Genomic DNA, 12506 nt, shown 5'->3' on the forward strand with positions numbered 1-12506 from the left:
TCCACCTGGAATTGGATCTGGCAAGGGATATCAAAGGTAACAAGAAGGGCTTCTATGAGGAGACGGGTGACAAGTAGGTATGGCCAATGTCTGTGTTAAAAGGCAGTCCGGCTTGAAAGAGAAGGCAAAGTGTGTCTGTCAAGGGAAGGGGCAGACTCAGAAGAACAGGGAGGTGAAGTAAGGCACACCAGTGGTTGCAAGCACTGGATTTGGCTTGTGTGGTTCCCAGGGTACTGCTTGGGCTGTTAAACCATAGTGCCAATGAACAGTAATGCAAAAATGCTACTGTGATAGTCACAGTGCAAGAGTCAGGCTGGACAGTGTTCCCCTTCAGCCTCACCTCAGGTGTAATGCTGACCCTTTAAAGCATATGTCTTTTTAAAAAGGATTTTACTCGCACCTCATTTGGGACTGGGAATGTCACTGAGCATTGAGTAAAGGGATGTTCTCAGCTGAGAAATAGCTTCCTCAGGATCAGTCAGGGTGTCTGTGTCAGAAGAAAAACTTATATCAATGCAATGGAGTCTTGTAGCCTGATTGCAATACCACCTAATTGGTCCAGCTCTCCTGGTATGCAAGGAACAGTTTTTCCTGGTAATGGGCAGAAGTCTGTCTGGAAGGCTTGCCTCTTCCCTCAATTTGGAAAGTTTGTTTATAAAAGGTGGCTCCTGTATTTTTTGCCTTTTCTTTCCATTATTCATAATCTAGCCCAGGTAAGTTTTTTTGAGTAGTATTTTGCTTGTAACTCTTGGATAGGATAGGGAAAGAAAGACTGCAAGATAAGAGTGACAGTGGGAAACACATGGATTGTATGTCGCTGGGCAATATTTGCATCAGGATTTGTCACATGAGGCACTCTGACCCAGAAAGCTGGCCCTGATCCTACCTTGTCACTCTGTTGTTTAAAAATTACTTAACAAAGCACATGCCAAAAAAATATTTGTACTTGCTGAAGTAGTTCTCTGAGTAGACGCTGGAGTTTTGCAAGCTAAGTATTTCTGAGTTTGGAACACAAGGCCTTACCTAAAGGCACAATTTGAACACTGCAAAGGAAGGAGGGAATAAATATGCTCCTACATTTCAAAAACAGTTGCAATTAGCTGATGGAAAGACTATAGCTGTGATCCAGATGCCATCTCACAAGAACATAAATGAATGTGTTGGCAGCTGAAATTGCTAAGCATCTGCAAGTATTTGAGATATGAAGTGACTGACAATGATGTGATTTATTTAGGAAATCATTAGGGGTAGGCTGAAATAGAGAAGTCAGCATCAAGCAGCTCTGCTTGGAGGAGCTAGGTAAGATGAAATGGATGTGCTTTCCTCAAACAAGAGGAGAACAGACACAGTTGGCCTCGTTGTGAAATACAGGTCAGTAGCTCAAATTAACGAAACTAGTCTGCCTATCATCAAAGAAATTCAGGGTAGCCATCCAGACTGCCCTTAGAAATTAAAGAAGGCATTATTAACCTTATGAAACATAGTTCAGAAAGGAACTGAGTTCTGGACTGTATGCAGGAGATTAATGTACTTCACTATTAAATGATACATTAATATAGTGGTTTTCATCATTATATTCATTATTGTGTTTGTACCTTGAAAGAATGTGCATTTAATGAGCAAAGTGCTGAACGTGAACCCTTGAACTACAGTAATGTCCACATTTGCTAGCGCAGATCCTGATCCAAAATGACATGCTGGAAAAGGAAAAGTGAGAATGAAAAGCAAATGGATGCTCTAATAGCTTTTGAGCTTGATTCAGGTCTGCCACACACCTTCTGTGTGACCTTGAGCAAGTTACTCAAGGACTAGGTTTTCACAAAGCACTCTGATACTTGCAAATGTACCCAAGTCACTTGCCTGATCTTGTGAGATGTCTGCTAAAGCTCCTGACTGAATGTCTTGAGGAGGTAAGGCAGCTTCTCTAAATATCTGTTGATTCTTATTCTGATACAAGAATAAGATAATTTCATTAGTATTTGAAGAACATTGTCCCTGATCTAGAGGAGCCATAATCAATTCAGTAATTTTTATCTGGATCTTTAACATCTCCTTTGCTTCGGTCCATCTGTGCAGGAGAACTAATGCTCCTCTTCCTCATGGGGGTGGGTTGGAAGACAGATTCAAGAGTGTGATGTGCTGAGCTATTGCAGTTAGGGGATGCATGTAAGTAGCTTACGATGAGAAATGTGGAAGCGAGTCCATTATTAAATTTATACAGGGCTAACAATGTAATCAAATTAGCCTTTGCACTTTCTCCTGTGCTCCACTTTCTGCATTAGAAAATCTCCATAAATCTCTGCAAAGCCATTTCATTTATTCCCTTTAATGCTCCCCTCTGGTGTGATGCAAAGAAACACCTCAAGGCTTGCTAAGTAGTGGGTGGGCTGCAGGTAGTGCCAGCTGTATCTGCCGCTGCTCTTGGTGCTCACAGGCGTGTACTCCCACGTCTGACCTGGATTATTTCGCTGATCAGTCTAATCCAGACTGGCATGCAAAGTAGATCGCTGGGCCAGGGACCATTCCTTTGATTGCAGATGGACAGTGGGTTTTTAACACCTGGAATCTGGCTCCCTGTGGTCACTACAGGAGAGTGAGAGAGGAGGGTAGTGACACAGCATTTGCAGATGGGAGAGTGTCCTGCCAGGTCAGGGGCCTTTGGAAGAGCTGTTATCAGGACCAAGGGCTGGTGATGAAGTGCTCCAAAATAAAATGCCAGGCTGAAATGTCATGCTTTCTCTAAGCCTTTTCTGGCTGAAACAAATATTCACATGTTTTTCCCATGGATTTTCATGGCTTTGGATCTAATTTCAGACTGTAAATGAAGTGAGCAGATTTTCCTAAGGGCGCAGTTGCCAGTAGCTCCTGTGTTTTGTGGGGGTGGCAAAAGACAAATCGGTGCTGAGACCGTCCAAGTGGCTGGATCGTAAACTTGCACAGGCAGTGCTTTAGTTACCAATTGCTCATTTTCCTTTATGCAAACACTAGTTCGTTGGTTATCATCTCTCTCCACACTGAAGTATGGAGGTTTCAGGAGCGACGGAGGGGCACAATCAGTGATATACCTCGTCTGGCCAAGGGGTGGCCCACCTGCACTTGATGTTTAACTTTCCTGTCCCTGCTGGCTCTCCCTACAGATTTTTCTGTTTTCCGCCGGGACTCTGACTATTGCTTTCCGCAGCTCTACACAGGCTGCTGTGGTGTTTGTTGCACACAGCCATTTTGTCTTAAAATTGTAGTTGCATTCATGGTACCAATCCAAATATATCTACTATGCAAAGCTACTTAGCTGCTCCCAGATTGCTTTTGCCTTTAATATGCATGTAGTTTTTGAATGGAAGGTAATTCTTCTGTTTCAAAGGGCTTGTGGGGAAAAAACAAAAAAGTAATTACTAAATTTCATGAGGGTATTCCTTAAAGGTGTCATCTTCTCTGACTCTTTTGAAAGAAAAGGACTTTTCAGAGGAAAATGGAAATGCTTATATGGCTAATTAAACAGTTTGTTGCATTAAGCGGGGCTTCTATTCCATTAATGCAATGAAGACATGGCTTTAGTGGGGCTGTTTACACTTAAAGTACAAAATTGAATCTTTTCTCAGATGGTGGCCCCACTGAATACAGAGATGCAATAAGAATTATGTCCTTACACTTCAGTAAAGGATAATGATACAGGGAATGGATTTAGTTGGCAGGTTTTGGTTCCTGAAATAATCTGAAGGATAGACTCATTTATTGTTGAAGTGTATCCTTTTGATGATAGGATAACCAGCACGCTAAAGAAATCAATTGGCAATGCAGAATTAGAAGCCAGTCAGAACACAGAAATTATATGAAAGGAACTACATACATGGGAGAGAAATTAAATTAAACTTGGAAAAATGAGCTTTGCATATCTAAGTGAAATAATCTGAAATGCACTAACTCAAAAGATGTCTGGTTTAATAAATAGCTTAAAATATGTGTAATAGCTGACAGCAAATTAGATATGAAGTGGCAAGTCACATGGAGCAAAGCTGTCATTTCAGTTTCAGACACTATATGCAAAAGCATTTTAGAGATAGTTGTTTATTATGGCTTTAGTATGATTACGCTTCTGGGCAAACTGTTATGAGGGAGATGTTGGGAAAACTGGAGGGAGTTTGGAGTATAACAGTATTACTAACACTCTATAGGAATGACTCATGAGAGAAAGATATAAAGGATGAAATATAGACCTTAACTGAGCGATGATTAAGAGGGAATACTGCTCGCATAGGTGAAAAGGCATAAATGTAAGGGGCAGAAATGAATTAATGGGATGCAGGAATTAAAAATGGAAACTAACACAAAAAACAGGCTAGATACGGGGAGAAATGGCAGGAGCCTGAGATGGTTTAGGTTCCTGAATAGTTTGCGATCCACGCCTTGTGATTTTTACAGTGAATTTCCTCAAAGCAATAAAAGATGTACCCTTTGGTGGGAGATAGGAAGGGCTCCCATCAGATTGTCCGGCTTCTCTGATTACCCGTCAAGGCTACCAGGAACGCTGCAGCACTTGGATAAAATTTCTATCCTCTCTTTGAGAGCCCACTGGGTGCACTGATGAGGCAAAAGGCAGGAGAGAACGGCCTGCTGCAGATTGCTAATAAAATTGGTGGCAAAACCAGGAGGAGAGCTGTAGAAGACAGAGCTCCCACCAAATAGGATCCACCAGACAGTGCGTAAAGCTGATATACCCTCCATTTGGGGATAACGCAATAACCCTTTTATAAGGCTGTGTTTATTTTTTATCAGTTCTCAATGATGTCCTGGGAGATGAGGTTGGGACACTCTTCCTGTGCCACAGACAGGGTGGAGAACAGACCAAATGTCTTGGAATAAGAACTGGTTTCCTGCAGGAAAAAAGGCAGCCAGGATGAAACCTAGAGCATGGTGGCTATTCTTAAATAGCTGATGAATCATATAAAGCTCATCTCAGTGTTTCCTCGAAAATTAAGATGTCACTAACATATCATCTGAAATGCCTCTAAATTATAAGCCTGGCAGTCCAAACAGCAGTTAATGACTGTCAAATAGCAGCCGAAAATCGGGAGCAAACAACAGTTTGACATGAGACTATGATAAGAGACTTGTCTAGCTACAGCAGTCTTGCCCCTCGGCCAGCGGAGGCTCCCATCCAGCTTGGCATTTTATGTGTTCCTTGCCATATGATCCTTTTTACTATGCTAACAGGGTGCTGGTTCTGGCGAGGTTTTCCTGCATTGCCCTGATTTCTGGGTGGCAAAACTTACCGCTGCTTCTGCAGGTGGCAAGTCCCTAGAAATGAGCATTAAAGCTAATGCAAGGCTGGGGGCAGATGCTCTCGGTTGTGATTTACCCCAGCTGAGGATCTGGCCATGCAGCTTCACGCAGGGGTGGTCCGATGACAAACCTGAGCGCCTTCTGAACTACAGACTAGTAGGATATTTGGATAGTGAAGATCCGAGGTACTGCTCTAAACAGACGCACGCCACGCTTTTCATTTTAGCTGGCACCTTTACTGAGGGACCTCATGTTGAAAAGCAAAGCCCCTTCCTTGTCCTCCTGGTGGCAGTAAAAAATGTTGAATAGCTCGAGGTAGGAAATCCTCTTGCAAAAGGAGCAAACACTTTTGAAAATAAGATGCGTGTACCACTCAGGACCGTGTTTATCTCTTGGCAGGAGCTGAGGTTTGTATATGGTGCAAGAGTGCAGGGAAACACACTGTCCAGCTACTTATGAATAAAATATGAGCAATGACAGCGTAGAGAGCTGTGTTATCAGCAGTCCTCTTAAAACTGGCTTTGGGGATTTTGTAATTTTAATTGCAACTTGTTTGGCGCCCTGGTCCTGAGCCTTGGCCCCGGGAGGGAGAGAGCCTCTTGCAGGTGCTCATCCTTTGGTTACAGCTTTCAAAACGTAAATGAACATGCCAAAGTCTTGGCGGAAGGGTGAAACGGAGGAGGTAGCACCAGGCGAGGTGGTTTTGGTCAACCTTGACTTGCTGCCTGGGCACCTGCCAGGCTGGGCTTCTGTCTTTATTGGCTTCTCTGGAGGGAGTCTCCTCAGGGGAGGAACTGATGTGGGTGAATAAACCTCCAGGAATTAATTTCTCATACTTTGGAGATTTTTTTTTTTTTTCCTTTTTTAGCAAGATGAAGCGTGTGACCACCTCTGAGGGCTAAAACACCTCAGTGAAAACGCCTATGAAACTAGTTAGCGCTGGATTCAAAGCTGTGCTCTGGTGGTGACCTGAGGTAAAATACACCTGAAAATCATCTTTCTCTTGGTTCCATGATGGAATTTCTGGCATTTTTGCTTTCCTGGCCGGGGACGAGCCTTCCTCCCACGCTGGTTTTACCGGGCCCGTGAAACAGCGGCTTCCCCGGCCCTGTGGGCCGGCGGGCGGGATTTTTTGGGACTGTGAACCGTGGCGGCTGCGGAGAGCACCCGGGGAGCACCGGAGCTCCCTGTCCCCCCTCCGCAGGCTGGCCGGGGCCCGAGAGACGCCTGGCAGGGGCAGCGCTGCCACCTGCCCTCACCCACGGGCAGCGCGGCTCCGGGTGGGGGGTTTCCCCGCGGGGCGGCCATTTTAGGTGCGGCCCCCGCTGCGCCCCGCGGGCTCCCCGAGACCCGGCGCGCGCCGGCTTCCGCACGGGATGGCGGCGGCGGCTGCGGCGGGTCCGCCCCGTCGGGGGCGTCTCCGTGGCGGCGCGGGGCCACCTCCCCCGTCCCCGCCCCCCAGCTCCCCAGTCGCGCTGGCGGCTGGAGGGGAGCGGAGTGGAGCTGCGTTGCCAGCCCCGTCCCGTCCTGAGCCGACCCGAGCGGGCAGCGCCGGGGGGGAGCCGCCGCCGCCGCCCCATGCGCTGAGGGGCGGCGGGATGGGGCCGCGGGGCGGTGGCGGCTGGGCCGGCCGCGCCGGGGCGCCGGCTCCCGGCTGGACGTGCCTCCTGCCGCTGCTGCTGTGCGCCGCGCTCCGGAGCCTGCTGGCCAGCCCCGGCAGCGAGGGTGAGCGGGGACGGGGCCGTCGGGGCAGCGCCTGCCGAGGAGGGGGGGCTTCCCGGCGGTGCGCGGCTTCGGGCTCATCTGACTCAATTTCGGAACATTTTGAGGGAGGCGAAGTGGGGTCTGCCGGCGAGGAGGCGGGGGACGCGCCGGGGGCCGCGGGCGATGCTGGCCGGTGGGGTCCCGGGGAAGGGAAGCGGCAGCGGCCCCCCGGGCGGGGAGCGGGGCGGCAGCGCTGCCTGAGGGCGCCGGGGGGTTTGCACGGGGGGGTTTTACACAGATGCCTGGGCACGGGCGCGTTTTGCAGTGGGTTTTATTTTGCGGGGGTGTATGTGGGTGGGTTTGCACGGGTGGCTTTCCGAGCGGTTTGCGGCAGCACAGGTGCATTGGCGCGGGTGGGTCTGCGGGGCCCGCCGCGGGAGGTGGCGGCGGAGCGGGGCCGGCCGGGGCTCCGGGGGGGGCTCCCGCTGGGGAGCCCTGCAAGCGCTGGCCGCACTGCGCTTACTTCGCGGCTTAAAATATATATAAAAAGGAGGCGAAGACGCGGAGGTGCCGGTGTTTAACCCGCAGCGCAGCGGAGCGCGTCCGCTGGGGAGTGATTTTTGGTTTATGCGCTCGATCTCTGCGAGGCTGACAGCCAAAAACGTGTGTCCAGGCTTCTTCTCTAGCAGAGTACTTCCAGGCTTTCAAACCGGACTGTTTTATTTTTCTCTATGCGTGGTGTGGGTACTGTGTGGGGCTTATTATTGTTATTCTTATTTTTGGCTCCGTGGACAGGCTGTAATGTGAAAGCAATGGGTGGAGAAGTTCAGCATCTTGAGGGGGCTGCTCGTAGCAGGCTGGTTTTGTGATGCACCGTAATTATTTGTGAAACTCCTTTAGAGGGAGGAGGTATGCAGGGGTTGGTGAAGGAAAACCGTACCAGAATTTCAAAGATGTGGCCTGAGGTAACCAGCTAGCTATAATTTATTTTGGAGAGTGAGGATAATGTGAATCGCAGTTTTCTTTTTAAAAAAAAAAAAAAAGTGCAGAGGAAAGGGAAAATGCTGTTCTTCTGTGTGTGAAGATATCAAATGTTAAGGAAGTGCATTGGTTTGAGGGATGATGGAAATGGCTTCGGCTTTGCCTTAGTAAGATAACAGTGGGCCCAATCCTTCTGCCCCCACGCGGTTTTGGATCATTTCACCCGTGGGAACGATGCCGGGAGGCAGTGTGGCTGCTTTCAAAGAGCTCTCCCCGCTGCTCACCTGCCTTTCGGGAGACACGCTGTCCTGCACACTCCCGTCTGCCCTGGTACTTTGCCGAGAGACTGTCAGATGCTCTGACGAGCCCTGTCTTGGTCATCCTTGCCAGTTCTTGGAAAATCTGGGTAGCGCTCATGGAGTCCGTGGGACCATTCACCGAGTGTAGAGCTGTCTGCACAAACAGGCAGCTGCAGAATAGGACTTTTACACGATAGGAAAAGGTATTGGAAAGAATTAATGAAGCTGCCTAGCAAACGGGTTTAGTGTAATTGTTACAGGGAGGTTGCAGGGGAATGTTACAGGAATGATCAGCCGCATAAGCGTTTGCTTCAGGGTCTCTCTCCCCCTACTTTTCCGACTGCTGCTTTCTAATTCTTGTCTCTTCAGTAAATGCAAAGCTAAAAGACTGCTGGTAGGAGGGGTCTGACTGCGGACCTGAACTTATTCAATAACTGGTGTCCTTTGCTGCTAGGAGATTTATTTGTAAACAAGCATTATTTGACAAGTGCTTCTCACAGCATGTCTCCTTTGCCAATTACTACTAAACAGCTCCACTTCTGGGAATGGCTCACCCTGCAGTATGTGAAGCCTAATGCGTGAGAAACCTCAGACGCCAAAGTCTGCCTGCCTGCCTGTATGCCACTGACACTTGTCACTTGGTTTTGGGTTTGAAAAGTTCAGTTTGGCCGCTTCTGGGCTCTGATGAGAGAGAGCCTCCCCTGGGGTTAGTTGTCATATTTAGCTGGTTGGGAACTTGACTTTTGCATGGACAGAGGTAGCCATCTTAGACCTATGAATATTTTTCAAAGGTTGGTGGTATTGGTTTTTCTGGGTTTTGTTTTTTATTGTCCCTCATCCTACTCACTATGGTTAAATAGCTAGCTGATACCCTGTGCTGTGTAGGTATGTAACACGTACGTGGTTGCATAGAGGATGACAAATTCTCATAATTACTTTTTTCTTTAACCCTGCATCACATTTGTTTTCATTTCTCTGAATCTTACGCAGTGACTTCGTAGGATAAGATCTATGCAGTTAGCAATTCACAGTGCACGATTTTCTGTTTTACCATTTAGTGGAGGGAAACTTTGGGGAAAATGCTTTAAAAATCTAGGTTAAGATTTGGAGGGAAAAAAGGTAAATTCAGTGTTTGGATTCCTTAGCATGGAAATACCCTTTTGCAAGGGCAGCTGCATTTCAGAAGGTCCTGCCATTTTTATGGGGAAGTATCAAGTGCCTATCCTGTATCATAAGTGTCTTCATAGATATGTCCAGTTATAGATGGAAAGATATACATTGTGAAAACTGAATTAATTTTTTTTCCCCAGATTTTTTCCTTTAATAGGGAAATAAAACAGGTCTTGATTTCAATCACCTTTTCTCAGTTTATGTACTAAAAGCAAAACGTGTAGCGAAGGATGAATGCTCAGCGCTATTTCATGCATTTTCAAGTATTGTTTAGCCATTATTTTTAACTCTTTAGCAGAGTTCGTTGATTAGAACTGGAGATTTCCTTCTTCCTTTTGACTATTTTTACAAATTCAGAAATTAGTCACAAAGAATATATTCCAAAGAGTACACCAAAATTATTACAGTATTTTGAAGTGCTAGTATTTCAGAAGTACATTTTTACTCTGAAATGCATTCCCTATGATAACAGGGTGTGAGGGGCAGCCCTGCAGCATGCGACTGGGCTTCCTGTACCTCCTCTGGTTTAAAAATGCATGTGTGTTAAATCTTTCTGTTGTAAGTACTAGGGTTTGGAAGTGGCTCATATAAATAATTTAGGTAAAACACAGAACGAACGACAGGATTGTTGAAGGACCTCCCCTCCACCCTAAACTTCATGATTTGTAAGGCATTGCCTGTGCATTGGGGTTGGTTTGCAGATCTCATTTGGATGTCACCCAGATGACCTTAAAAGTGTCACGCGGGCAAATTAAAACAATGGAGTACATAACATCTGACTGTGTGTAACAAAGTGATTCCACAACATATCTGCATAATTGTCATTAGATACAAAGTATATTTCATTTTGGGGCTGTTTGCAGGAGTAAGTGCTGATGAGGCAGTGCTGCAACAACGAAGTATATTGTTAAGAAAATAAAAGGAATACAATTTGAAATAATGACATTGACTTAAATAGACAAAGGTGAAAAAGACAAAATGAGTCTGACTTTGTAGTGTGTTGTATTTGTTTTCAGACTAGAAGGGTATTCTTTAGTTACAAGCTCCTGTGTTTGGCCCTCTTCCTCTTAATTCTTCCAGGGTTTTCTGAAGCTGACTTTATCTTAATGTATCATTTTTTATTTGAGTGAATGAATAAATGAGTACAATTAAAGGGGTGGGTCTGGTGCAGGCAAAAATAAAGGAAGGTTGTAATTTGCAGATTATTCATGCCAGAGCCTGGAATGAGCCTACCTGTTCTCAGTGTGTTGACTTGTATGTGTGTTATTTCATACTGACATATAATTTCTGTGTCATGGCACACTCGATAAATGCATATTTAGGTATAACATCACAATATTTATCTTTAATCAGTGAATGAAGTCTTTTTCAAGCAGTTTTTTTTGTGTATTTAGTAGAAGCAGGTCTTGATAGAAAAATTGTAAAAATAGTCTTAATTTTCATATCAGTGTGTTCCAATTAGTCTAGTGCTTTGGGTAAAAATACACGCTGTCAGAACATTTTGCTTATTAGGTTGCTGTAGTAGTTTGGCTTGTATGTCATGCATTCACACAGCTGTTGCATTTTGTGTAATTCTGTAGCTGTTACGTATGGCGTGAGCATATACCTTGTGTATGCAGAACGGGTAAGTTTGGAAACATTTCAGTCTGCTCACTGTGCTTTGTAAGGAGGCTTTGAGGACATATCTGTTCTTAATTTCATGTATTGGGATGGTTCCCTGTGTGCATTCCATGATAGCAGAGCATGGCCTCACTGCCCTGTGTTTATTTTACTCACAGGAGTAATCCCATTAACTTTTAAATTTACTGCAGTGGAATTACTGGTATGAGGAAGGACAGCTCCTGTCTAATGGTCTTTTTGGGATCATCATATGTGTGATGTATGGCTTTTCAAGTGGTTTAGAATGACTCAATCATGGCTTTAAAATGGAAACTGCTATCCTTTTGACGGTAAAACAACATTTGAAATGCAGCACTTTTAAGAATATGACTAAAAGCATTGCTGCCTAATGACATACGTTTAAAAAAAAAAAAAGGAAATAAACAATAGCAAAGATTGGCTCCAAGATAGTACCTGTTTCCTTTTGAAGCTTATCTTAAAAATTCCAATAAATAGTGGAAAACAGGCAAACTGTCTTAAACGGAACCACTGACAGACCATCTGCTTATAGTATCTTACGTGTTGACACCATAATTTGATGTATAAAGCAGCTATTTGCACATCAATTTACAGATGGGTAAACTGGCAGGTACCATGGGAGAAAGAGAACAGTTAGTGGGCTTGTCTGACAGCTTCTTCCCCCTCCGCTGTTAACTCTCCCACCGTTACCTAACTTTTTAGCTCCAGTATATAGTCCCTCTCCGTTTCTGCTCTTCTCTTTCTGTTAAATAAGAAAATGAAATCTCACCCGGAAAGAAACATTTATTCTTTGCACTGAAATACAAAGTATTTTGCAGCTGGCTCTGAAGGGGGGGGAAGGTGGGAGCAGTATTTGGTAAAGTCAGGCAGAAATTGCAAAGCCCAGACGGTTTATGATGTGGTGCCTTGCTCTCTGATCTCATCGGTTTTACGCTTTACTATTCCGAGGATTTCTGTGCTGTTTCTGCAGAAATCCTTGTTTCCAGCCCGTGTTGAGCGAGTGCTTAACCCTTGACCTGGGAAAGTCCAGCTGAGATTGCTCAGCTTGAGCCGTGGTGTTGGACCCTGTTCGCTTTAGGTTCTTGACTTGGTGCTATGTTTTTAGTGGTCTGCTCCTCTAAGTGTGCAGGTGTGTCTATTCTTGAATAGAGATGAGCATCAAACATTGCTCAGGGGTGTCAAGGAAGTGAGACCCTGCCCAAAAATAAAAAGAAAACAAACTCTTTTAGCAAATTGTTTTAATATTCTCACTTTCTCTTTAGGCAATAAATCTAAATCAGTGTGTGGTTCAAGGGCAAAAGGAGATGTAAAAAAACCAAATGCGCACAGATTGGTTGCTTTGTAGAAGCACTGAATTTTTTGGTTATTAAGTGCTCACTTCTATAGAGAAAAGAGTATTCAGTGCAGCTCTTCAGCAGATACTCAGCCATTAAA

The 12506-nt window shown here is 45.4% G+C and overlaps 1 protein-coding gene across 17 annotated transcripts in view; it reads left to right on the forward strand.

Moving 5' to 3' along the window:
- EPHA5 (EPH receptor A5) overlaps positions 1-12506 on the forward strand; it is a 267350-nt gene that overhangs the window by 61557 nt on the left and 193287 nt on the right. For 16 of the 17 annotated variants that reach the window (XM_054202301.1, XM_054202310.1, XM_054202302.1 and 13 more), the window contains exon 1: positions 6768-7005. The exons of the other annotated variant lie outside the window; for it this stretch is intronic. In XM_054202301.1, coding sequence (XP_054058276.1) covers positions 6879-7005 — 127 coding nt within the window. In that variant the 5' untranslated portion in view covers positions 6768-6878. Of the gene's footprint in view, positions 1-6767; positions 7006-12506 lie in introns of those variants that run through there. 17 annotated transcript variants of the gene reach the window in all.

Source organism: Rissa tridactyla, chromosome 5 (assembly GCF_028500815.1).
Source record: "Rissa tridactyla isolate bRisTri1 chromosome 5, bRisTri1.patW.cur.20221130, whole genome shotgun sequence".
NCBI classification, from domain to species: Eukaryota; Metazoa; Chordata; class Aves; order Charadriiformes; family Laridae; genus Rissa; species Rissa tridactyla.